Raw genomic sequence first — 24940 nt, forward strand, 5'->3', positions numbered from 1 at the left:
TTAATATAATCAAGTTCTAGTCCTGAGGTGTGAGGTTAGCACAGCTGTAATTAGTGTCCCTAGACAGAGGAAAGTCCTTCAGTCTTCTCCTACTTAGCCTTCTGACCCCTGTCAGAAGGTGAAAATTCCTGAGGCTGAGGCTGCCATCCAACCCCAGCTTCTCCCGGGGCTTGTTTGTTGATTCCATAAGGCCTGGAGGTATTTGTACTTCACTCCAGCCGCGGAGGCCTAGTCTTTCCTGGGGTCTTCTCAAGTTGTCTTAGGAGGACAAGTGCTTTACCTAGACTCCCATTATTTCTGCTGCTCTACATTGACTCTGAGGTGTTTTGTCTTTTTGTGGAAGAAATTGAGAGCCAAAAGTTTTCTGACCTACTCTGTCATCTTCCCAGAATCTTCTCCTCTTAATTATATTTTAATTTGGTTCTGCCTACTTAAAAGCTTTGCACAGTCGTAAGTGATAAGCCAGTTGCTGATCTGCCTTGGTAAAATAAGTTTCTTTGCCAGGAGTCCCTTACTCTGATGAAATCAGGTTTAGACCCTGTCCTCTTCTTTCCTCCTTCTCCTTGGAGATCATGTTATTTAAAAATTAGTTTCTTGTTTGGTTGTTCGCCATAATTATTTTTTACTTGTTTTTGTATTTTTGTGGGTTTTTAAAAAAGCTTTCAATTTTCATTTTCAGGTCTATCAGGCTCTTGGGGGGATAAAAACATGTTCTACCTCACAGGCAGGCAAAGAAGAAAAAACAGTGAGTATATATTTTAATTAATGACATGATTGTGGGTTATGCTTTAAATATGATACATGATTTGATTTTAACCAAGAGGCCTGGTAGCTAATTTATGTGATAGAGACTCATACGTGGTTTTAACTTATCCGTAAATGTGTTCTTGACTTAATGATTAATTTAATAATTGGTAAAGCTTTTCAGACTTTTTGATCCAAAAACCGTCTCATCCAGGTAAAATACCTATTCATACTTCACACCAAAATGGAAGAAAAGCACAACCAGATCTCTTTAGCACTAAATGCAAAGAGCAGCATTATTTTGATGGATGTAGTCTTAGAAATGTGTGAATAATAAAGCTATCAGTCTGTGGGGAAAAGCTACCCTAAGTGGGGCAGAAGAAAGCTCTCCTTTCCTTGGAGATATGTAAACAGACAGGATACTTGTCTAAGGATGCCTCATTGATTGAGGGATTAGACTTGAAGACCACTGAAGTACCTTCTCAGCTCTATGTTATTTTGTTCTCTAATAACACAATGAATTTAATATATTGTTAATCTGGATTTAAAGGGAGGAAGACTAATTTTAGCATGAAAGGTGCCTTTTCAATGATATCAGTCATTGCAACTAGTTTTTTTTTTTTGGTGAGGCAGTTGGGGTTATGGGACTTACCCAGGGTCACATAGCTAGTAAGTGCCAAGTGTCTGAGACTAGATTTGAACTCAGGTCCTCCTGACTCCAAGACTGGAGCTCTATCCACTGTGTCACCTAGATGCCCCTTGGAACTAGCTTTTTAAATAATATTTTATTTTTTCCCCGAATTACATGTAAAAACAATTTTAAACATTCTTTTTTTTAAAGCTTTGAGTGCTAAATTCTATCTCTTCTTTTCTCTCCCCTCTCCCTGAGATAGTAAGCAATCTGATAAAGTCATACGTTTTGTGTGTGTGAGAGAGAAATAGTGTGCTTTGGTCCATTTTCTGACACCATCAGTTCTTTCTCTGGAGGTGGAAAGCATTTTCCATCATGTATCCTTTGGGATTGTCTTGGATCATTGTATTGCTGAGAATAGCTAGGCTCTTCATGCAAAATTCTCTTACTGTATACAGTATTCTTCTGGTTTTGCTCACTTCACTCTATATCAGTTCATTTAATTCTTTCCAGATTTTTCTGAAATCATCCTGCTTGTCATTTCTTATAGCACAATAATATTCCAATACAATTATAGAACACAACTTGTTCAGCCATTCCCCAGTTGAAGGGCACCCCCTCAATTTCCAATTCTTAGCCACCACAAAGAGCTGCTATAAATATTTTTGTACAAATAGTTTCTCCCCACTCCAGCCCCCCCTTTTTTAAAAATCTTTTTGGGATACAGACCTAGTAGTGGTATTGCTGGATCAAAAGGTATGCAGTTTTATAGCCCTTTGGGCATAGTTCCAAATTGTTCTCCAGAATGATTGGATCAGTTCACAACTCCACCAACAGTGCATCAATGTCCCAGTTTTCCCACATCCTCTCCAACATTTATCATTTTCCTTTTCTGTTCTATTAGCCAATCTGATAGGTGTGAGATAGTACCTCAGTTATTTTAATTTGCATTTCTTTAATCAATATAGATATAGAGCATTTTTTTTATATGACTAGATAATGTAATAAAAATTATCCATTTTACATTTTGTAATGCTCTGTAGCTTGTTTGGTCCTGAATTCCTCCCTTATCCATAGATCTTACAGGTTAACATGCTCTTCTGATTTGCTTATGACATCACTCTTCATGTCTAAATCATGTACCCATTTTGACCTTATCTTGGTATAAGTATGAGATACTAGTCTATACCTAGTTTCTGCCATGCTGTTTTTAGTTTTCCCAGTAGTTTTTGGTCAAATAATGAGTTTTTGTCCAAAAGCTTGGATCTTCGGGTTTATCAAACAATGTTACCATGATCATTCACTATAATGTATTGTGTACTTAATCTGATCCACTGATCCACCACTCTATTTCTTAGCCGGTACCAGATTGTTTTGATGAATACTGCTTTATAATTGAACTTGAAATCTGGTATGTCTAGCTCACCTTCTTTCACATTTTTTTAATTGATTCCTTTGATATTCTTGACATTTTGTTATTCCAGATTAATATTTTTGTAGTTTTTTCCCTAGCTCTATAAAGTAATTTTTTGGTAGTTTAATTGCTATGGCATTGCAACTGGTTTAACCATGCTTCCTTATTGCTCAATGTTTTTGTTCCACTGACTTCTATCCCTTCTGCATAAGTTGGACATTCCTATTTTGAAACCCCTCCAAAAAAACCCAGCTTTAGATTATTTCTTCAGGCTTCCTTTTTTCATTGCTAAACCTCCTGATCACCATTACCATTATCCAAGTTCCTCATATTTGAAACATTGGTGTTATATTTGACTTATTTTCTACTTTTTCTCATATCCAGTCATTAACTGGGTTCTATCTGTTCAATTTCTATATCTCTCTCATTCATTGCATCTTCTCTTCTCATTGCCATCAGTATAACACGTGCCTGCATTACTATCTTCCTAGAGTACCATGATCTCTTCTTCAAAATAGACTGTTCCTTCCCTTAGAACGTGGCTATCTCCCTCCTTTTGCTTACTTCATTCTCTATAATATGGAATGTTTTCTCTCTCTGAGTAGTCCTAGTCATCTTCTAAAACCTAACTATGTGCCACCTCCCACTTGAATCCTTTCCTTTTGTTGATAATTCTGTATTATCCTTTAAATATGATTTTCCCTCTTAGACCTTACATATACTATGTTATAAACTGCTATGATGTACTTACATTTTGCTTCTCTGTTCTTGTCTTATCTTCTTAGTAGGAATGTAAACTCCATGAGTACAGGGATTGTGTTTTATCTAGGTTTGGTATCTCTCCATATAGCTTAGTATAGTATTCTGCATACAGTAGTTGATTAATAAATGTTTGTTGAGTTGAATGGTTTACATATTATTTGCTCAGTTCTTAGATACCTGGCTTCTTACCTCATCACTGTTGCAACAACCCCTCATAAGGTCAGCAGTGGCCTCCTAATTCCAAATTCTGTTGCTTTACTGATTTTTTTCATTCTCGGGAATTACTGATCCCTTATATCTTTATCCTTATATATCCTTGTCCTTTTTCTACTTTTCAGAATTACCTCTTCTCCGTCTCCTTTGTTGGCTCTTTCATGCCCTAACTGGGCATTCTGGAACTTTCAATTCTTAGCTTCCCTTTTCTTTTCCTTGAATAATTCATTTGTCTTAAAGGGCTCAATTAAAGCAGGACCTCTAAGTTTATCAATACCAGATATACATCCCTGTTTCTGACTTTGTAAATGTAATGTTTGTGATGTTTTTGTAATGTAATGTTTTCTAGTTTTTAGCCTATTTATTATCTTGATCACCAACCTACTTTTAGAATTTACTATTATTAATGCTAGTTTCCAGTGAGTATATAAAATATTTGTTATCAGAGTTTTTACTAGTGTTTGAAACACAACCGCTAATTGAAGTTCTTTGGCATAAGCAAACACAATGGATCTAATGAATAGTACACATTACACCTTTGCCTGGCGTCCTGATTCTACTGATTTTGCTTTATCAGATTGATGAGACTTAACTCACACCCCTTACCTAGGTATATTGCTTAGAGGAGCCCTATTTAGTATATGTAATAATAGTAAAGGGTCTTATATATGAAGATTAATAATGAACAATATCCCACCTCAGCCCTTTAGGGTAGGGTCATAATGCCATGACTGAAGTATTTTTGATAGTTTAGAAAGTAGATTTTCTTGGCTAGGGGTCCAAGGTAGATTCACTTTCTAAAAAATTTAGACCTGTTTCAAATAGAACAAAATTGCATTGTATTATTTGAAATCAAAGTACAAAAAGTATCTATGAAAGAAAAGTATTGGGGGAGTGGCTTTTTTGATATATTCTATAGATAAAGGGTTTTCTTATGGATTTATTTAATCCATTTGAATCTCAGGATAGAATGGTCATAGAATTTAGAGTGGGAATGGGACTTTAGAGGTCATCTATTCTAAAGCCTTCATTTTACAAATTAAGAAACTGAGGTCCAGAGGGGGTTAAGTAACTGGCTCAGAATCATACAGATAGAACAACAAGGTTAAGTTGTAAACTAATTTTTTCCATTAACAATAATATTAAATCTTTTAAAAAATGATCATATTCTATATTAATTAAAGATTTCTTCTCATACTCAGGATGATATTCCTCGTTGTTTAACTATTAATGGCCATGTTGGTTTTGAAAGTTTGCCCGATCAGTTGGTCAACAGGTCCATTCAACAAGGGTTTTGCTTCAACATTCTGTGTGTGGGTAAGTGCCAAACTTTCTTGAAGTTTTCTAACATTCCCAAAACGTACAATATAAAGGCTTTTTTAAAAATCGCAAATGCCAATGTAACACTTGTCGCAGCACTGCTGTTCCTAACCTGTAGGATATGGGACCCATAGGAAGTGCAGGAGTTGTCCTTGTATGCACAGAGCACTGACATTTTGATCTTCATTTAGTTTCAACAAAATGAATATGCAAACAAATGTACCTGCTGTTGACAGAATGAATGCTTTTGGAGTGTGTGTAGATGTGAATGATAAAAATAAAATTTTACTGCAAATTGATAGTAGCTTTCTTTTCATCAGCACTTATTTTCATCAGTCAACATATACTTACAGTGCAGCTACTCTCATGTGGGAGTCTAAATTTTTTTGGCCTTATAAAAGATGTCCTTATACTCAAAGCCATTTGGAACCACTTTTTAAATCATAGTTTTGTGATAACAATTTTGATTTGAGACAGTGGCCTAGAGTTTTAAAATTGATCAAAATAGCACTTGAATTATTGAAATATAACACTTAAATTCTTTAAGAATTTTACTACTTTTCCATAGTTCTGGTGTGTTCCATGTATGTTCATTTTGGTGGTTAATGGGAATCTGATGGGCTGTGGAGGGTGCTGTAAAATAGGGACAATAGCACCTACCCTGCAGGCTTGTGCTTAGCACAGCTGACACATAGTAGGTGCTATCTAAATGTTAGCTATTATTAGCAATTATTGCTGTTAAACCCCATTCTTTCCAGTGGTTGGGAGTCTTGAAGCCATCCATTGGATTTTTGTTGTTTCTTACCTCACTATGGTGCTCATATATAGTTATAAAGTTGCTTTTCGTTTTAGGAGAAACTGGAATTGGAAAATCAACTCTGATCGACACATTATTTAACACAAATTTTGATGATTTTGAATCTTCACACTTTCACCCAAATGTCAGACTTAAAGCACAGATGTATGAGCTTCAAGAAAGCAGTGTTCGATTGAAACTGACCGTTGTCAATACAGTGGGATTTGGTGACCAGATAAATAAAGAAGAGAGGTTAGTTTTTCCTTGTTGATATAATATTTATTTAAAATTATATTAATCATTTGAAGTATTGTATTTTTTAAATTTCTCTTAGAATACTGATCTGTCTTTCTGGTATGGCAGTTATATTCTTTACCTCTGTTATGTTTTTATCACATCATATTTTATATTGTTATTTTTGTCCAATTCTTAAATCCTCTCCTGTTTTAAGAACTTTAGGGGTAGGGATCATATTGTTTGTATCATCTCCATTGATTAGAACAGTACCTCAACTTTTTTCAGTTGTTTCAGTCATTTCTAACTCTTTGACCTTATTTGGGCTTTTCTTGGCAAAGATACTGGAGTGGTCTGCCATTTCCTTCTCCAGCTCATTTTGCAAATAAGAGAACTAGAGGCAAACAGGGTTAAGTGACTTACCTAGGGTCACACAGCTAGCAAGTGTCTGAGGCCATATTTGAACTTGGGAAGATGAGTCTTCCTGATTCCAGGCCTGGTGTTTTATCCACTTCACCAACTAGCTGTCCCCTTGCCCACCCCCAACCTGAACTTTGATAGGTGCTTAATAAAATGTTTGGATGAAGGAAAAGTGAATCTTTCAATTATTTGAAAATTAGATTTAGAATAAAAATTTTTTTTTGACATTTGTAATTATTTTACCTTAAGTATTAAGAAGTCATTTATGTGGAGTTTGTAGAAGATACAGATGTTGAATGTTAACACAATGATTAGAACCAAATGAAGATGGTAAATTTGGAAACTTTTAGGTTCCCTTAACAATTTAAACAGGATGTGACTGTATCAGAATGATGTAAATAAATAACATTCTATTGTGGAGTAAATCCCTGAAGGCATAAGGATACCTTTCTTCATGTAACAGTTATTTTTTTTAATTGTATTTACAGCTTTTTAGGAAGTTGAGTTTTATAATAATTGAACCAGGGGAGTTTGGAACTTAAAGAATTCCCATTTTATGTCTTTTTATGTAGTAGTAGATTTTTTTTTGAAAAATGAATAGTCCTCTTAATTCTTTTTGAATTTGTGATCTTTATATCTCAAGTTTGTGTATAGTGATATATATCTCGTACTGTGCTCTACTTTTTTGTGGTTCTATTATTATGGATGAGTGTCATGCTAAATGGTCTGATCAGGATTCTGTTTTAATTTCTTTGCAAATGAGTAATTCATATAAGTGCTCAGGGAGCAGTTGAATGATTAGCCAGAAGCTTCTCTGATAGTAGGTATTTATATTTACAGTGGAAATTGCTTTTGTTGCATTAAAAAAATCTTTTTTGTTTTTGTTTAGACTTGTTTAAAAAAAAACAAACTAAAAATCATTTGATTAACAGATGTTCATTTCAGTTGGAGAGGGAGGGTGTAGTGTAAGTAAAAGCAAGAAGGAAAGAATGGATAAGATCTCATATGGTTTCCTTGTATAAAACTCCAAATTACAAATTAAGCAATCAGTATCCTCAAGCAGATACTTTTAGTTGAGGGTACTTTCTTCCTAATACATCACAGGCTTTTCCATGGCCATCTGTACAAAAGGAGAGAAACTACTGTTGGTATCATGAATACATTTTAACTTCCCTGTGGCCAGCCATTCTTCCAAACACATCAGTGACATATCAGTTACTTTGCTTCAATCAGTGGCCATGAATTGTAACTTCACAGTGAGCCAATGATCTTGCAGATGTGAACCTGGAGCACACTGTATTCTGTTGCAAAAATTGTTGGTTTAACACACTTCTTTGCAATACTATATCTGAAATATCTTACTAGAAATGAATATGTGTATAAAATACTTGAATTGTGTTTTTTTTTCTCCAGCTATCAGCCCATAGTTGATTACATAGATGCTCAATTTGAGGCCTATCTCCAAGAAGAATTGAAGATAAAAAGGTCCCTCTTTAACTACCATGATTCTCGTATCCATGCCTGCCTTTACTTTATTTCACCTACAGGACATTCCCTTAAGACACTTGATTTGTTAACCATGAAGAGCCTTGATAGTAAGGTAAGATTTAGAAAGCAGCCAATTTATTACTTTACCTATTTACTATTCTTTTTATTCATGTAGGTGCTAATCATATAAATAATACATATATTTAAAAAATGCACTTACATATATTTAAATCATTTTTATTTGTGAGTATATATTCATCTTTTTTCATTTATTCAATGATTGATATATTTAAAATTTTTTGATATCTTAATATCCCCTAATTAATAGCTTTATATTAGGATATCCTTTAAAAATATTTGAAGATATTAAGGTATCTTTCAATAATTAATAATATATATTGGGCTTTATGATTTACAAAGCACTTTGTATGCCTTACTTAATTTTCAAAACAACCCTATGAGGTAGGTAGGATAGGTCATAATGGGATTATATTTAGGATAGGAAGGGTATTACAGTCATACAGTGTGATCTCCTCATTTTACAGATGAGGAAACTGAAGTTTAAGTGATTCTTCCATGGTCACACAGGGAGTAACCCAGGATTTAAACCCAGGTCTTTTTACTCCAAATCCAGCATTTTTTCCACTAAATCATTGCTAACTCTCTTGACTTATCATTCAGAGACTCATAAATGTTTAACTCTTAATGGTTGGTAAAATGAGATTTAGAAGAGGAACATTGAAATAAAAACTTTAATTCCTTTCCTTTAGCAAGTCAGTCTGTTTTTGAATGAGTTCTGTTACCTATTAATTACCTTCATACCAAAATATAAAGAGAAAAGATGTGAATTATTGCAATATGCTTATTTTAAGCCACTAACTTTACCTCTTGGCACTATTAAGTAAGAGCAAAAGAGGAAGAAATTCACTAAGCGAGCTCTTAGGTGATATTCTCTGGTATTGATGATGGTGTGAAGAGGAAGGTTTCAGTATGTGTGATGATCATGGCCCCTGGTCAAATGAGAAGGCAGGATGCAGAAAGCTGGTATGTTTGTAATGTAAATTCAATCTGATGTTGAAATAAGAGCTGAAAACTCTGATTCTGAGACTTCATTAATGTGCAGAAACACCATAGTTGTTGACTGTTAACAACGCTGTAGCTGTTGACTAGAGAAAAAAAGATTTTATGCTTGTAGTATTTTAGTGGTTTTAGCAGAATCTCAGTGAAACTTACTCATTGTTCCCTTTTAGAATAGTGAAGATATCATAGCCAGTTAAGAGTTGTGTAACATATATAAATATAATCATTACTATTAGGAAACATTAAGCTGCTTTATATTAATAAAGCAAGCATAGCTGAAGAGGGAGGTGCAAAAAATGAATGTTTATAAGCTGTTTTGCAGAGTCAGCAATCACTGTACATTAACAGGAAACTGAATTAAAAACAAATGTCAAATACCAAATATCACTAGGAAAACATTCGCTAATGTCAAATTGAAGAGAAATGCCTAACTTAAATATAAAATATTTATATTATAATAGTAAAAGCATGCCATATCATTTTAAGAGGATACTCACTTGTTAAGTGAATTGCTTAACAATTAAAAAAATGTCTATTTTTAACTTTCTAAATGCAAAGTGTTTCAATATCATCTTATTTCTCTTGGCACCAAAAAGTTTTTCTGTTTAAGGAGTCATCATGTACCTAGTCAACTACATTATTAATCAAATAAGTATATAGATTAAAGTTAAATTGATTTGCTCACATAATAGGGAGCCAGTGGAAAATCTTTTCTGAGCTAGTTGCTCTTTAGGCAATTAGGTATCAATAACCCCCAATTTATAGGTTATCCCTACAGTTTTTCTCATTTAGGCCTTTCATGCAGATGTCAGGCTTTTTTTTAAAGTATAATTTAGCATTTCATTTTATAGATTCTCTATTTGTGTTTGATACTGTGAAATCAATAGTATATATGAAGAAATGAATTTTCTGTTTTGTAAAGGGAAAAAAATACCCTGGAATTTTCCAATAACTTTATCTGATAGTAATTGTTCTTTTTTTTTAAAAAAAAACTTTTGTTTTGAAAATTTTCCTTATTGTTATATTTATCCAATATTTACCCTCCTACATTATTTTTTATTCTCTAGATGTACTTTTATCAGTTAAGCTGTTATAGATAGGCTAATAAAAAAATATTGGAATCCAAATTTCATACCAGCAAACATAAGTAAGAGAACAATCTTGATAAAGTAAAAAAAAAAAAAAGCAGAAGACTTTCAAACCCTACTTGATTGCTCACTTATTTCAAGAAATATTTGACCCCATCCCAAAAGGAAAAACTTCTTGTAGCTCATTGTGATGTATCACAAAGGTCAAATCACATTAAAGATTTATGTAATTTTATTGACTAAGACTGAAAAAAGCATTGTAATGTTCCATTTAGTGGTCTATAAAAACTGTTAACTGAGTTGTATTTTCTTTTTTATTGTGGAATGCTGTTAAGTTTTCAAAGGCACATATAATAGTGACATCATTTCCTTTGAAAGATATTTCTATAATCAAATAACTTGGCTGTCAGATTTTTGACATTCATTTGATAGGCGATTTATCATCAGTAGAGCAAATAGATGTTAAACAAAAATCACACGGTGAGTCAGTGGAAATTGGTGGAGGTGAAATGAGGAAAGCAAAAAATAGGCTCTGAGTACTATTTTAGTGCTTTCAGTGGTGCAGACTCTATTACTTTACTGTAATTGCTTGAAGCTCTCACCCTCTAAAAGTGAACAGCCAAAACTGCTGTGCAGTTTTTCCTTCTTCTTCAAAGGATCTTTCCCATTACTAGCCTATCAGAGTCTGAAATTGTACTAGTATATATTTATTCATTTGAGCCTCAGAGACTTTTTAATATTTAAAAACTATACATGAAGATTTAGAGGCTCTTGGGAGGCATAGCAAGTAAACTAACACCTAACTGGGAAAAGGGCCATGGGAGGAATGGGGTATATCACATAGAGATAACTACTTTGGTGGTGTGAGAGTTGGGGACCAGAGGCAGATTTACATTGCTTCTTGCATAGGGTTGACCCTGATCTCTCAGCATTTAAATAAAAAGGACAGTAGGACTATCTTGTGGGTTAAACCATAGGATTTGAACAGTTAACTTTTTGGAGTAGAAGAAGTCAGGAAAGAAAAGATTAATTTCTGCACCTAGGTAGACTGATACAGATGGAAAAAGATCTTAAAGATCTTAAATCTTAAGAGAGTACTGGGTCTTTTTGACACTATTTGGAAGGTAAGCATCTGTAGTTTGTGGTGCATAAATGATACACTGTAAACATAGGATCCTATGATTATCAAGATAAAAATATTTATGGTCAGACTTAATTTTGAATGGGAAAGCCTTAATATAAAAAATATAAAAATAACCTTTGGTTTTTTTTTAGGTAAATATCATCCCTGTGATTGCCAAAGCAGATACAATTTCTAAAACTGAATTACAGAAGTTTAAGATCAAACTCATGAGTGAATTGGTCAGCAATGGAGTCCAGATATACCAGTTCCCAACAGATGATGAAACTACTTCTCAGATTAACTCTTCAATGAATGTAAGAACTTATATTTAAATATATTTTTGTTTACCATTATTAGCTACTACATGTGCTTTGATTTTGAACCCATTGAATTAGAAAAGTCTGTGGATGTTTTATTTTGTTGATCAAGGAAAATTGCTCTATAGATTTAAATTCTTAAGAATGATTTTCTGGGGCAGCTAGATGGTGCAGTGGATAGAGCCTTGGCCTTGGAGTCAGGAGGACCTGAGTTCAAATCCAGCCTCAGACAGATAACACTTACTAGCTGTATAACCCTGGGCAAGTCACTTAACCCCAATTGCCTTACCCAAAACAAACAAACAAACAAACAAACAAAAGAATTATTTCTTCCTATCCTTATTCTTCAAGCCCCTTCATGGCTGGAAGGTAATTTCAAACTGGATTACATTTCCTTATCCCAGAAGTATAGTTAGCCTTTTTTTAAAAAATGAAGGTGTGGTTACAGCTTTCTTTGTCAGAGCATTCTAGAATGTTTTAGTTATTTAAAGTCAAGGAAAGCTTCCTAATGTTTAATTAAAATTTAAACTGATTCCCTTATAAAGTTTTATGGGACCTTTGAGTTGACTTAGTTCTTTTACTCTGTCTTCAATGAAAACAGAACGTGTGTGTGTGTGTGTGTGTGTGTGTGTGTGTGTGTATCTAACAAATATATACATATGTGTATTTATAATTATTTTTTTACAGAATCATTTTTATTAGTGATAAGTTTGTCTTATACAAGGTGACATGGGGCAGCCCCAAACCTTCTGGTTCAGTAGTTCAATTGATGAATAGGCTCTTTTAAGGAAGTCTTCATGGTCTTTACTGTTTTGTCCAGCACTTCACTTTCCATAGCAGTCACTTTCTTGGTGAGAATATATGTTCCTTTCTTGTGCTTGTACCTGCCAAACCTGCTCCTCTTATTGGGCATATCAGATGAATAGAGGAAGTCCAACTTGGTCTTCATCACATAGAGATCTGTGTTGTTCCCAGACCCAACATCATTAGAGATACCGGTTGAGATGGTCTTAATAGCTTCTTGGCTTCTTCTTTCTCCATGTCTGGTTTAAACTTACCTTCAAATTCAAATACAGCCATTACTGGTGAGGACCCAGAACCCATGGTGACATGAGGCAATTTTATCCATTAGGATAGATGCTTGTGGAGGAAAGGTCCAGCAACATCTTCTCTTCCTAAAACCAAGGCTGTCTCCATGCAACCTTGACACCCAAAAAACATCTGTTTAAGCATTTGATTAGTAGTAACAATTTTGGCTAGACATCCCATGGAAAGGGAATGGAATGCCAAGTTAGGGATCACCTGGGTTGTCATATCAGTGTCTAATGAGGTCACGGCACCACAGCAATAGATACTAGGGAATACAAAGGGTATTTCTGAATAGCTCTTATCAGCATCAACCGTTCTTTCTGTTGTTCTTCTATCTGCCCCAAGAGCTGTATGCCATCCTTGTGTACTACTCCCATGTCTGCTTTCCCAGCTGTTGGAAGCTTATGTCACCTACCCCCCCCTTTTTTTTTGTTGTTGTTGTTTCAAACTTGGTTTCAAGGGTTGCATTTCTGTGGCAGTTCTCAAAAGAGAAACTTCTGAGTGGAGCCATCATCTTCCCTGGGGAATACTTCTGGGGCTCTGTATTCACAACTTGAGAAATATATAAATTCTTTATTGGCATTTTTTCCTTTAGACTAAATGGTTTCTTTTAAAAACACAGTTTTGTCTGAAAGAACATATTTTAGAAATCTCTAATGATAACCAAACATGTCTTCTGCAGTTTTATCTTTCAGCCTTTGCTTTATTCATTTTCCTGTTTGGAATTTCTTTGCCCTCCTCACCACCTTTAGAAATCCTATGAATTCTTCAAATCCTAGTCTAAGTCTTAACATCCCAACCTATAGGTTACTTTATTTGTCCCTCTTCTTTTCACTCCTTTCCGTAGCACTTATTGTGTGTTATTCATTTATAATACGCTTAGCCTGCATTATTGTCTTTCTAGTTTATAGGCAGAGGTGTGCTGGAGCCAGAACAAACTGTTGGTGAACTGATTGTTAAATTTGTGAGCATTTATTTATGCATCAGAAATTGGCATACTCTAAAAATCAGGGCTTAATTTGTTTTGTTGATTGTCTATACTTAAGAAGGTGATGGAGAAAATGTTCACAATCCAGGTGAAACTTTAAAATCTGTTTTGTGTACACAGGTTTTTTTTTTTAGCTCTCTAAGAGCTGGTCATTAAACATTTACCAGCATACTCCCATTTATAGGCCTTATACTCCTAATGAGTTAAATATATTTCCCAATAAGAAAATATGTTTTTTACTAATTATATTCCACACAAGATCATCACTGTGCTTTATGTCTAATAGGTATCCAATAAATACATTTTTAATTGATTGATCTGATTACAGAATTTAGGGTTGACTCTTATAGAACTCAACTAGTATATATACAGTATTCATTGTACTTCTCCTTCTCTAACCTCTATGATGATTCATTGTTAACTATAATTTCAGAATATCCCTTTAGCCAGTTATGTATACACTTAATTTGATCTAAACCAGTTTTTTGAGTTTCTTGGTAAGTATGTCAGCTAGACCAGAAGCAGTGCAAAAGTCAATAATGACTGATATTTATATAGTGGCAAAGTAATTATGTGCTTATCTTTTTTTTTTTAAATCTTCACAACAGCTTCATTTACCTGTCAAGATTCAAAGCCCAATTTGTTTTAGGGGCTGCTGTACAGTCGGCTCTAAGTTACTGTTAGGTGGAAGTAAAATGTGAGTTCCTTCACGGCAAGGATTATTTTTGTATGTGACATTGTACCTTTAAGTGCCTTGACCATAGTAAGCATTTGGTAAATGTGTATTATTATTATTAATATTATGTACATTATGACCTGTGAAACCTAGTTTTATAAATTTAAGACAACGCAAAATGTAAATAATATTGTTTTAAGTAATTTCATTATTATATTTTTTTCATCCAAATACTTGGAAACTTTGTGTCTGTTTTCACATTGGTATGGGAATGTGAAATTGATAAGGAGAAATCTTTTCCAGGGACATTTGCCATTTGCTGTTGTGGGCAGTATGGAAGAGGTTAAACTTGGCAATAAGATGGTGAAAGCTCGTCAGTACCCATGGGGCATTGTTCAAGGTGAATATGATGAATATGAACAAGTATTTGGATGATTGTTTTAAGTGTAGTTTGTTTTTAGTTTAATGATTATAATTTTAAATAAGATGAATTGTTCTAATTATTAGTAGCTATTAATTTAGAAATTTATCTAAGTAAAATAGAATTTGGATCCAGTTTTTTGATCAAGGTAGTGCTTATTGTAGATGATAATTCATTCTAGAAAAAGTTTCTTAAATTTTTGGGGAGAGAGAGATCTAAAATCTTCAAAAAGTAAAACTAAACAAAATTTGGACACGTATAATAATGTTAAAACAGATTTCTTTATAAATTGAGATATGTAGTGCATAGTGAACAATGTCTTGTAGATAGAAGTTTTAATTGAACAAATTATACGTATGTATGCTTATACATGTGTATACACACATACACAGTCCTTCCATGCAGGTTATTAAAAAAACAATAACCAATCAACCAATATCCGATCTCAAATTATACCCATGTAGCTTTTTTTTTTAAACTTCACCATGTTTTCATTGGTGTGGCTGTTTCTTCTAAGACAGATTATAATTTCTTCATACTTTAGTAGTAGACAGTTTTGAAAAGTGTTGTGCCTTCTCTCCTTCATCCTTCACCTCAAGTCATCTGGTCCAGCACATATTAGGAACCTGCTAAATGCTTGTTGATTGATTTTTGTGGGGATAAATCCTTTGGTGCCAAGCCTCTTTGCTCAGCTGGTCCTAAGATCTGTTGTAGTCTGTTCTTGGGACCATATATCAAATCTTCTTCTGGATACTAGACATAATAATAATGATAATAATAGAAATTATTATATGTACATGTGTATATGTTATATATAATGTGTTTCATGGTTGAATATCAAACTCTGATGACAATACCTGTATTTTCTTAATGTAAGAAATGTATGGCAAATTGGTCATTGCAGCTTATCACATTGTGTTTATACTAATTTGGGCACAACAGGTTTAAGCTGTTGGGAAAACCATACTTTGTGTCACGTATAATATAGTAATATAAATCTATGGACACTTAGGTATTATTTGACTAAATGTGCTCAGAATCTTGAAGTTTGTATCATCAGACTTTACTGCTTTGAGAATAGCAAATGGTAGATGAAATAGCCTACTGATTGTTTATGGACTGGTAACAGTACCAATAGAATATAGAACGGTATAACTCTATCTGTATTAAATATTTGTGTATCATATTATGCCAGAGAATAATTAGAAAATAGCATAAAATGCTGTCTACCTACTAAACATTGAATTTTTAACATTTTCCTGATTTCTTAATTAGTTTTGCTTATAATCTAACTATAATGCAGCTCTTTTGCCCTTGAAAAGAATACTTGGAATAGACCATAGCTTGCTTACTTATTAAACTTGTAATCTATAAGTTATTCAAATGTTTTATGTTACATATCACTTTTCCTACTCTCCTTTTTCTGACTAGTGGAAAATGAAAATCACTGTGACTTTGTAAAGCTCCGTGAAATGCTTATTTGCACAAATATGGAGGACCTGAGGGAACAAACCCACACTCGACATTATGAACTTTATAGGCGATGCAAACTGGAGGAAATGGGTTTTAAAGATGTAAGCCCAGAGAACAAACCAGTCAGGTAAATTTTGTATGAGAAAAAACAGACATCGCGTTATAATACTTTTTAAAAAATCTTTTTAGGCAGTTGGGGTTAAGTGACTTGCCCGGGGTCACACAGCTAGTAAGTGTTAAGTGTTTGGTCTGAGGCCAGATTTGAACTCAGGTCCTCCTGACTTCAGGGCCAGTGCTCTATCCACTGCACCACCTAACTGCCCCTGTAATACTTTTTAATATACTGGAAAAGAGACAACCTAAAGAAGAGATTTAACAGACTTCATAAAGGGATATATGGGAGAGGCAATTTTTAGTGTGGCATAGTGGACAAAAGGTTAGCTTTGAAGTCATAATTGACTTAGATTTCTAAGTCCTATTTCTGATTCATACTGGGTGTGTGGTCATGGATGGGTCATTTAAACTCTTTATGCCATATGCAATTCTTATAAAGACTCTAAGTTACAGAGACATTGCTTTTATGCATTGGTAGACAGAATGAGGAAGTTTTCCTTATTGGGAGCTCCTTGTATTAATGAAATTACAGGTCTGGTTCAAAACATTTGTTTATTTATCTTTTTATAGAGGCAGGCAGCATGGTACAGTCTCTAGAGGGCTGGTCTCCAAGCCAGGAAAACAGGAAAATATGCGTCTGATTCATATGGATGACCTTGGGCAAATCACCCAATCTCTCATTGCTCTAGGTAGCTTTCTTAGACTAAAAGTTGCCAATCTGCATTGGTAAAGGGACTTTACTTGCTCTTATATTCCTATACTAATGAAAGAACAAATTCAGTCTCACTGACCTTTATATACATATGTACATAGGAACAGGATGAAAGCTCATTTAAAAAACAACATACAAAAACTGAGCACCAAGTATTCGGTTGAAAAACTTCCTGGTAATAAATTTGAAGACTATGTTACTTGATGGCTACATTCCCAACATTTTTTTTGTTGAAATAATTTTAACTTTAAACGCTAATATTTCAGGACTTATATAAACTTATAATTCTGATTAGATTTATCTTGATAAAGTTTTCCAGAAAATTCTTTCTGGATTTCTTCAGATATGGTTATTTCCTAATGGTATATTCTTTTTATTTGTAAATTATTTGGGCCCTTTCTTTTCCTTCTCCATCCTGCTATCTGTATTTTGGTCGTGTCTTGGCTTTGTGCAAGGATAAGCACAGAAAGAAGGTAGTAATGTTGAACCTAAATCAGTTTGATTTTGTAGCCTTATCAATCAAGGATCAATTTTAAATTTTGGGACAAGAGTTTTTTAATTTGTCTGAAGCTCTCATTTTTATAGATGTTCTGCCATAAAGCATTGTTGACACATCAAGACTTCTTAAAAATATTTTCTCAAGCACATACACAGTGGCTCCAGACATGAAGTGAAATTAAAGTATTCTTCCTAATTGTGCAGCTACATACTTCATAGCAGGTGTCTGTCACTCTTTCCAGAGGAAAATCTACCTTTAATTTACCTTAAGATGGGGAAAAGGAATGGCTTTGGTGGTTGGCCTGCAATCGACTAGGTTACATTTCAGGATAGATCAGCTGATCAGTTACCAGTGGCATGGTAAACCTTAGCTGGAGAGGTGTAACAGCAGAGATGTCCCAGATTTGTATACTCTGATGTAGCGTACCAAGAGCTCCAGTTATTGCAACTCATCTTCTGCTTTGTTTCAATATTCTTTGAAAACATAATATGTTCAATGCTCACATTCAAGTGGCCCACTCAAACAAGGAAATAGTTTGTCTAACTGTCCTACTAAAAAACAACTGTCAAATCAATGGTTTACTAAAGCTAACTTTTGTTAGCTGTGTAAAATGTAAGGGAGCTAGAAAATTTTTTTCTTCCTGATTTTTTGCCTTTGAAAAACTGATAGTTGGTGTTAATTGGTCAATTAACTTGGTCAATTTCTCCTAAAAATTCAATGTAATACTCTTTATCTCTGTGTGTATGTGTGTATACACAAATGGTAGCTACAGTCTTTCTTCCCTTCTACAACTTGATTCTCTCCCCTAATATTCTTGAGTGTCCTCTAGTCCTTACCCACTTTTACCCTGGGAGAGAAAGAACAAGAGCTATTTTTCTCCTATTATCTCCTATTTGTTATCTCATTGGCAGTATCCCTGGCCCCTAGTCCTATGTCATCTCTCAGTTCCCAATCCCTACCACCCCAACAGGGCACACTCAACCATACCCCCTGCCCCTAGGATGAAATCAGCAAGGCAGTCTTCACTCTTCACAAAAGAAACAGAAGAAGCAGGGATCTAGACTTCCATTTAACATATACCTGAATTTTACTTTGGTATGTGAATGTATGTTTGGTGGTATAAGAGAAGACACCCTTTTTATCTATCTGAACTTAATGTTTCCCTTTAAAGTCTCAAGTGAAAAAAGAGAATGGGGTAGGCTTGTGGTTGTGGTTTGTCCTTCGTTCTTGAAGAGGACCATGCCATCAGGGAGATGATTAATGACTTGGATTTGACTTTGATTTGAGCGAGGGAGGACTGTGCAAAGTTACCAGCCTCGATTTCTCCTCCAGAGTCATCTGGTTCCAGTGGCCAGAAAAGATCAGGATGACTGGAGATGGTCTATGATACAATGGGAGACCTTGGCCCTTTTAAGCTAAGGTCTTTTCAAGGTCTCACTTTGAGTGAGGCAACTCCCATTCAGTGAATAGGCCTCTTTAAGAAGTGAGTCAAGGGATGGCTCCTTCAAAAAAAAAATCAAACCAGGAGGAGAAGACCCTCAGGGTTGCTGGCCAAAGGAGAAACTTTCTATTTTTACTATTTACTATTTACTTTCACTCTGTTACTATTTACATACAGTATTTACATTCACTCTGAACCAGGAGAGCCCCAAAATTAACCATTAAGTAGTGCTTGGGGCAGGGACCTGTTGTCCAATCCATGAGGTCCTGAGTGATTGGGTTTAAGGTTTGGTCTTTGAGAAAGAAATCTAGTCAGTAAAGAAAGGGGTAGGCAGACCTGGAAAGGAAGGAGCCATTTTTGTAGAGAGAAACCAGGAGCATAAGCTGCAGGTTGTTATAGGGATTGGGCAAGGTTTTTAAGAACAAAAGTGAAGGTTAAGTTACAAGTGAAAGTAGTTAGAAACATGAGGCTTAATTCTACTTACATCCACTTGAATGCTAGATGTTTTATTTTGAGAATGGTGCACCAGAATTGGGCTGTGAGGCGTGGGTTCAAATCATTAAATCTTATGCTTCTTTGCTGTGTGAGTTTCTTAATATTACTCAGCCACTATTATTATCTGTATAATAATAACAGTTATAATACTTTTACAAACTGCTTACAGGATCATTATAAGAAAAGCTCTTTTAAAACTTTGAATTTTTTAAACCACCTATCTGCTTTCCCTTTGTTATCATTAAGACCCTTAGAAAGCATCCAAAGATTTGTGGGATTGTTTCCAAGATGGGAAGAACAGAGAAGCTGAGACTGTAATTCATCTACAGTAGGTAGCAGAGGCTAGAAACCTAGTCAGAAGCCATAGGTGGTCACAGTGGAAAGGGAGATATGAGGAATCCTGGGTTCTGCAGAACTAAGTGTAACATTCTTGGAATCCAAAAAACAGACCTTCGGATGTGTTTTTCTCTTGGAAACATCCTGACACATGGCATGATAAGAATAAGAATAATACAGCACAGCTTCTTAAGTGGGCATATACTTTAGAGTTTTAATCCAAAGTTAGGTTTACAAAACAATCCCCTTACTTACAGATGTGATATTGAATAGGCTTAGAGTATAATGCAACTTTATTTTTTTTAAAGTTGACAATTTTTATAAGGATTGGTGGCTCAATTTAGACTAGCCTCATCAAATTCTTATGCTTAGCATATAGCTTAAAAAATAACATACAAAAAAGATCTATGAAGTTAAAGAAACAGATTTCATATATATATGTATAGGTATATACATATCTATACATACACATGTATATTTTTTTTGAGGAAAAGGAACAAAAGAGTATTTCAGTAATATCTCATACAGAGCAGCTTCTTTTTTAGACTCTTCACCCTACTTTCTTCTCAAGCACCAATTTCATTTATACTATTTTCTTGGTTTTTTATTTCCTTTTGTCTCTTTCTCACTTAATCTCACCTCTTTTCTCCCCCTATCGCCATTTGAAAATGAAATAAATCAGCATAATATATAAATGTTAACAGTTATGGTAAATAAAGCTAAATAACAAAAATAGAGGGTGAAGAAAGGCAGTCTGATACACTGGAGGAAGAGAGAAGGTGAAAGGAATCACAGAAATTCATGGTCTTACTGCACCTTGAAAACATAGCATTCTTTTCACTTTACAGATTGTCTCTACACAAGAGTATTGAGAAATGCAAATATAGGAAGTGGGGTGCAAAGATAGAAGAAATAGGCTTACTAGTGGAAGATTTACAAGATGCACAATATTTATAAATCAGAAACTGTATTATATAGTGGAAAGAATATTGGATTTGGAACCAGAGGGTTTGAGTTAAAATACCCAGGTCTTTTACTTTCTGTTCGACTTTGGGCTAATGACTTAAGCCCTCTGGACCCAGAGGGGATTGTATTAGATGGCTTCTAGAATTCTTTCCAGCTCTAAATATGTGATCCTAAAACACTAGAAAAAGAGACTGGTTCTAGTTAAGTATTCTGTTATTTGTCTTTTCTTAACATCAGAGATATATGAGCAAGATGCTTAGTCTCCTTTATGGATCTTTTCTACCACATTATGCTATATAGGAGGGTAAATGATCTCAAAAGACTGTTTAGCTGCCTCTGGAAGAAGGTGATTTAGATAGAGTAAATGTGGAATTGTTGCTCAGCTTCATGTAACTTTAATGCAGTAGCTATCAAAAAATGTGAATTATTTATGCTTCCATTTTCCCAAATTAAAAGACTTATAGAAGGAAATCTGAAAAGAGGGTGAAATCAGAATACTGAAAAAGGAAAGATAGAAAAGCTATATAAGGAGGCATTTTTTTTGCGGGGGGGGTGGGGGGAACACCTAAGCATAAAGCTAGTAATTTTTTTCATCTAGTATTATGCCCTGTGCATAGTAGATATTTAGTGTTAAATTGAATATCGTAAGATAAATAAAAATATAAAATAGAAATTTGAAGGACAAAGATATTAAAATCTTTAATCTACTCTATGAAACAAAGGTTGGAAGAACAAATATAACATGACTTATACAATAGCCTAATGGTTGAATGCAATGCAAAATTTAGAAAAAATTGCAAAAATAGTTTGCTTAAGAGAAGGGAGAGTAAAAGAGAAGAATTAGTATCATTTGTGGTAAGCATTTATGACTATAAGGGAACTTGGGGACCATATAGCTAAATGAATGAGGATAAAAGAATTAGGAAATCATTATAAAAAGATTAAATGGAAGTGGCACACATAATAAAAACCGCAGATGAAAAATGAAAAGTACAAAAGTAAATACATTGGCAAGCATTGAGTTGATGAGCATTATAGGAATGGGAACTCAATTCAGCAGACATTTACTGTCTATTGTTGTTGAGTTGTTCCGGTAGTGTTCAACTCTCTGTTGAGTTGTTTTAATCATCTTCATTCTCCATGACCCTATTTGGGGTTTTCTTGGCAAAGATATTGGAATGGTTTGCCCTTTTCTTCTCTAGCTTCTTTTACAGATGTGAAACTGAGGCAAAAGGGTAAAGTGACTTGCCCAGGGTCACACAGCTAGGTAAGTAAGTGTCTGAGGTCACATTTGAACTCAGGTCCACCTGACTCCAGAGCCAGCACTCTTTCCACTGTGCCACCTAGCTGCTATGTCTTTTTTTTTCCAGTTTGTCTCACCTCTTTTTTTCCTGACATTATTTGAAGATAAGATCAATCAGTATGTGTTTAAAATACATAAATATAACAGAAGCAAGGAACTCTGATTGGAGATTTGAATTTGATAATGAATTTGTGTTTAAAGGCAAGGAAACTGATATTTTATGAAGACTTTTTGTCTAGAAAGTAAATCTACATTTGGAAAATTTGTAAATTCATGGAATAAGTTTTTTTTTTGTAAATATGTTTCAGAATAATATACAAAATTACATGAAGTCTTTCCTTGAAGGTTTTTGATCAAATTTTATTTTGTTTTGAATCCAAAATTGTACTATGATCACCAGATGACCTCTCAAGAGCCTTTCATGTCATTCAATTCCATGATTATTTAACTGTTTAAAATTGTTTTGTTTTTGCAGTTAGTTTTTATGGCTAAGTGGTATGTTCTTGGTTCTTACCTTCCTCATAGAGATGAGGGAGAGAGAAAGGGAGAGAAAGAGAAAAGTGCATTTATTAAAACACTGTTTAACGGGAAGGTAAATACATAAAGAGTATGGGACCATGTTGAAGAGACTGCAAGAAGTAGTAGTGGTGTAAAAATCCTGCTTCCAAACAAGATAAACCAAGGAAAGGGATTCACTTACCAGAGCTGGGTGGAATGAAAGGGTGGAATCCAAGTTTCTGATGGGGTGGAGATGGCCCGATAGTGGGGCCATGGTGAGGAGACAGTATGTCATGAGGATATATATTGATCACCTAGAGAAAAAAGAAACCTAAGTATCGAATTAGTAATTTTGTTTTTTAGGGTGTGCATTTAAGAAAAGTACCATACATTGAATGTTGAACATAAATTTAATCTCAAACTTAAAAGTAAAGAAAGACAAAAATATTGAACCCTTTTCCAGAGTTAGGCTTGATGTAGTAAAAGTAATAATCTGCCTGTGGCATGAGGTTCATTATAATATTACTAACCTTTTAAAAATTAAATAATGGTTAGGTAGATTCTCTCCTTCAATTTCTAACAGATTTATGATCTCTTAGTATTTTTAGATTATGTGGCACTTTTTAAAAAAAAGAATAATAGTAATATTTGACATTTACCAAGCCCTTGGAGTTATATAAAGGAGTATGCATTTTTATTGTGGAGAGGACATATTCATAGAAGTATATAATGTATGTGTAAATATAATTCATGGAATGGCAGGATTATTGACATGATAGAGAAATGAACTTGGAGTCAGAGAGACCTCTGATACTCATCAGTCCTGTGACTCTGGGCAAATCTTTTAACTCTCTGAGCTTCAAATTCCTCATCTGTAAAAAGGGAATAATAATAGTACCTCCCTCAAAAGGTTATTGTGGAGATCAAATGAGATAATGTATGTATGTATGTAAGTACTTTAAAAAAAACCTTTAAACTTGTGTAAATGTGACTTCTTCTTATAATGGACTATAAACTCAGAGGCCATAAATGCACCTACTAGGTGCTTAATAAATGTTTATTGAATTATTTAATTGAACTTCACAGATAAAGGAGCTCATCCATTTGTCCAAGTTTTCATAGCTCATTAGTACAGATAGTATGAACTACTTTAATTCATTATTGAATTGTTGTGCTAGTTCAAATTTGACATCTTAATCTTCTAGCATATATCATGTGCAAATCATGAGACCTAAATAAATGGCATTAGAATGTCATGTTTTTAATTGATTGAGTATAATCCTATTTATATTAAGTAAAAGAAATGCCTAGGTTGCACATGCTTAATTATTTCAGATTTAAGCAAAAGTCTCCACTAAATCCTAAGAAACAACCTGGCACCCCAGAGGGCTAACTGATATTTTTGCTATTAACACACTGGTCATTATAATTTATACTTTAGAATTGTTGCCTGGTGAAGTTTTGGAATCTTTAATGCCCGGCTTTGAAAAGCAGGTATATTCTATAGCCAGAGTTGTGGAATTATTTAAAATCCTGGCATAATCATGACAATAAAACTGTGACCATGGTTATTCCATGGGGGAATCAATCACTGAGTAGCTAAGTTTTCTAGGGACCTAAAGAGTTTTTGTTTTATCAAAAAGCTTTTAAAATAACCATTTTCAGTAAAACAAAAAAAGATGAGTCAACACCATTTTTCCTTAGAGTACATTGACTGTCTTTTAGATTAAAGCCTCTGATGGCATCAGTGTAAGGAACTTCTAGTGAGGGAGTTCTTGCTACCAACTTAAACCAGCAACTCCTATACAGTTGATAGAATTGCTTAGGATGTTGAGAAGTAACGGACTTGCTCCTAGGCATACATGTATTAGTGTCAAATCTTCCCAACTTAAGGCCATCTCTCTATCCATTATGTAATATTGACTCAGAATTGTGCTCTCTGGGTGTTGTCAAAGTCAAAGGGAGATGCTTTATGTGAAAGTTATTTGAAAACTATAAGTTGCTATCACAAAGTATGGTATTATTATTATTCTTATACTGTATATTGCCCCTAAGTACCCGGCACAGATTGAGTGTATGAAGATTATTTGATACCTGACATTTTAAAAAAATATACTAGAAACAAAGACTTTTCTGTTGATAGAGCCGTCATGCAAGTGTTGCAAGAGGTATTTTTTTCTTTGTAATTACTATACTCAAATACTTCATATTTTAAATGTAAAATGCCACATAATTTAAATAGAAGTTGCTCTTTTAACAAATGGAAATCTTTGCCTTTGCCACAAGAGGACAATTAATT

At 34.2% G+C, this 24940-nt stretch overlaps 1 protein-coding gene and 1 pseudogene across 1 annotated transcript in view; one reads left to right on the top strand and one right to left on the bottom strand.

Moving 5' to 3' along the window:
* Positions 1-24940, top strand: part of SEPTIN10 (septin 10) — a 53783-nt gene that overhangs the window by 20035 nt on the left and 8808 nt on the right. Inside the window, exons 2-8 of the mRNA XM_020965205.2 lie at positions 680-745; positions 4967-5081; positions 5937-6132; positions 7948-8134; positions 11466-11627; positions 14687-14783; positions 16236-16404. Coding sequence (XP_020820864.1) covers positions 680-745; positions 4967-5081; positions 5937-6132; positions 7948-8134; positions 11466-11627; positions 14687-14783; positions 16236-16404 — 992 coding nt within the window. The remainder of the gene's footprint in view (positions 1-679; positions 746-4966; positions 5082-5936; positions 6133-7947; positions 8135-11465; positions 11628-14686; positions 14784-16235; positions 16405-24940) is intronic.
* Positions 12385-13233, bottom strand: LOC110193398 (proteasome subunit beta type-7 pseudogene; annotated as a pseudogene).

Source organism: Phascolarctos cinereus, unplaced genomic scaffold (assembly GCF_003287225.1).
Source record: "Phascolarctos cinereus isolate Bilbo 61053 unplaced genomic scaffold, phaCin_HiC Scaffold_7;HRSCAF=346, whole genome shotgun sequence".
NCBI lineage: Eukaryota > Metazoa > Chordata > Mammalia > Diprotodontia > Phascolarctidae > Phascolarctos > Phascolarctos cinereus.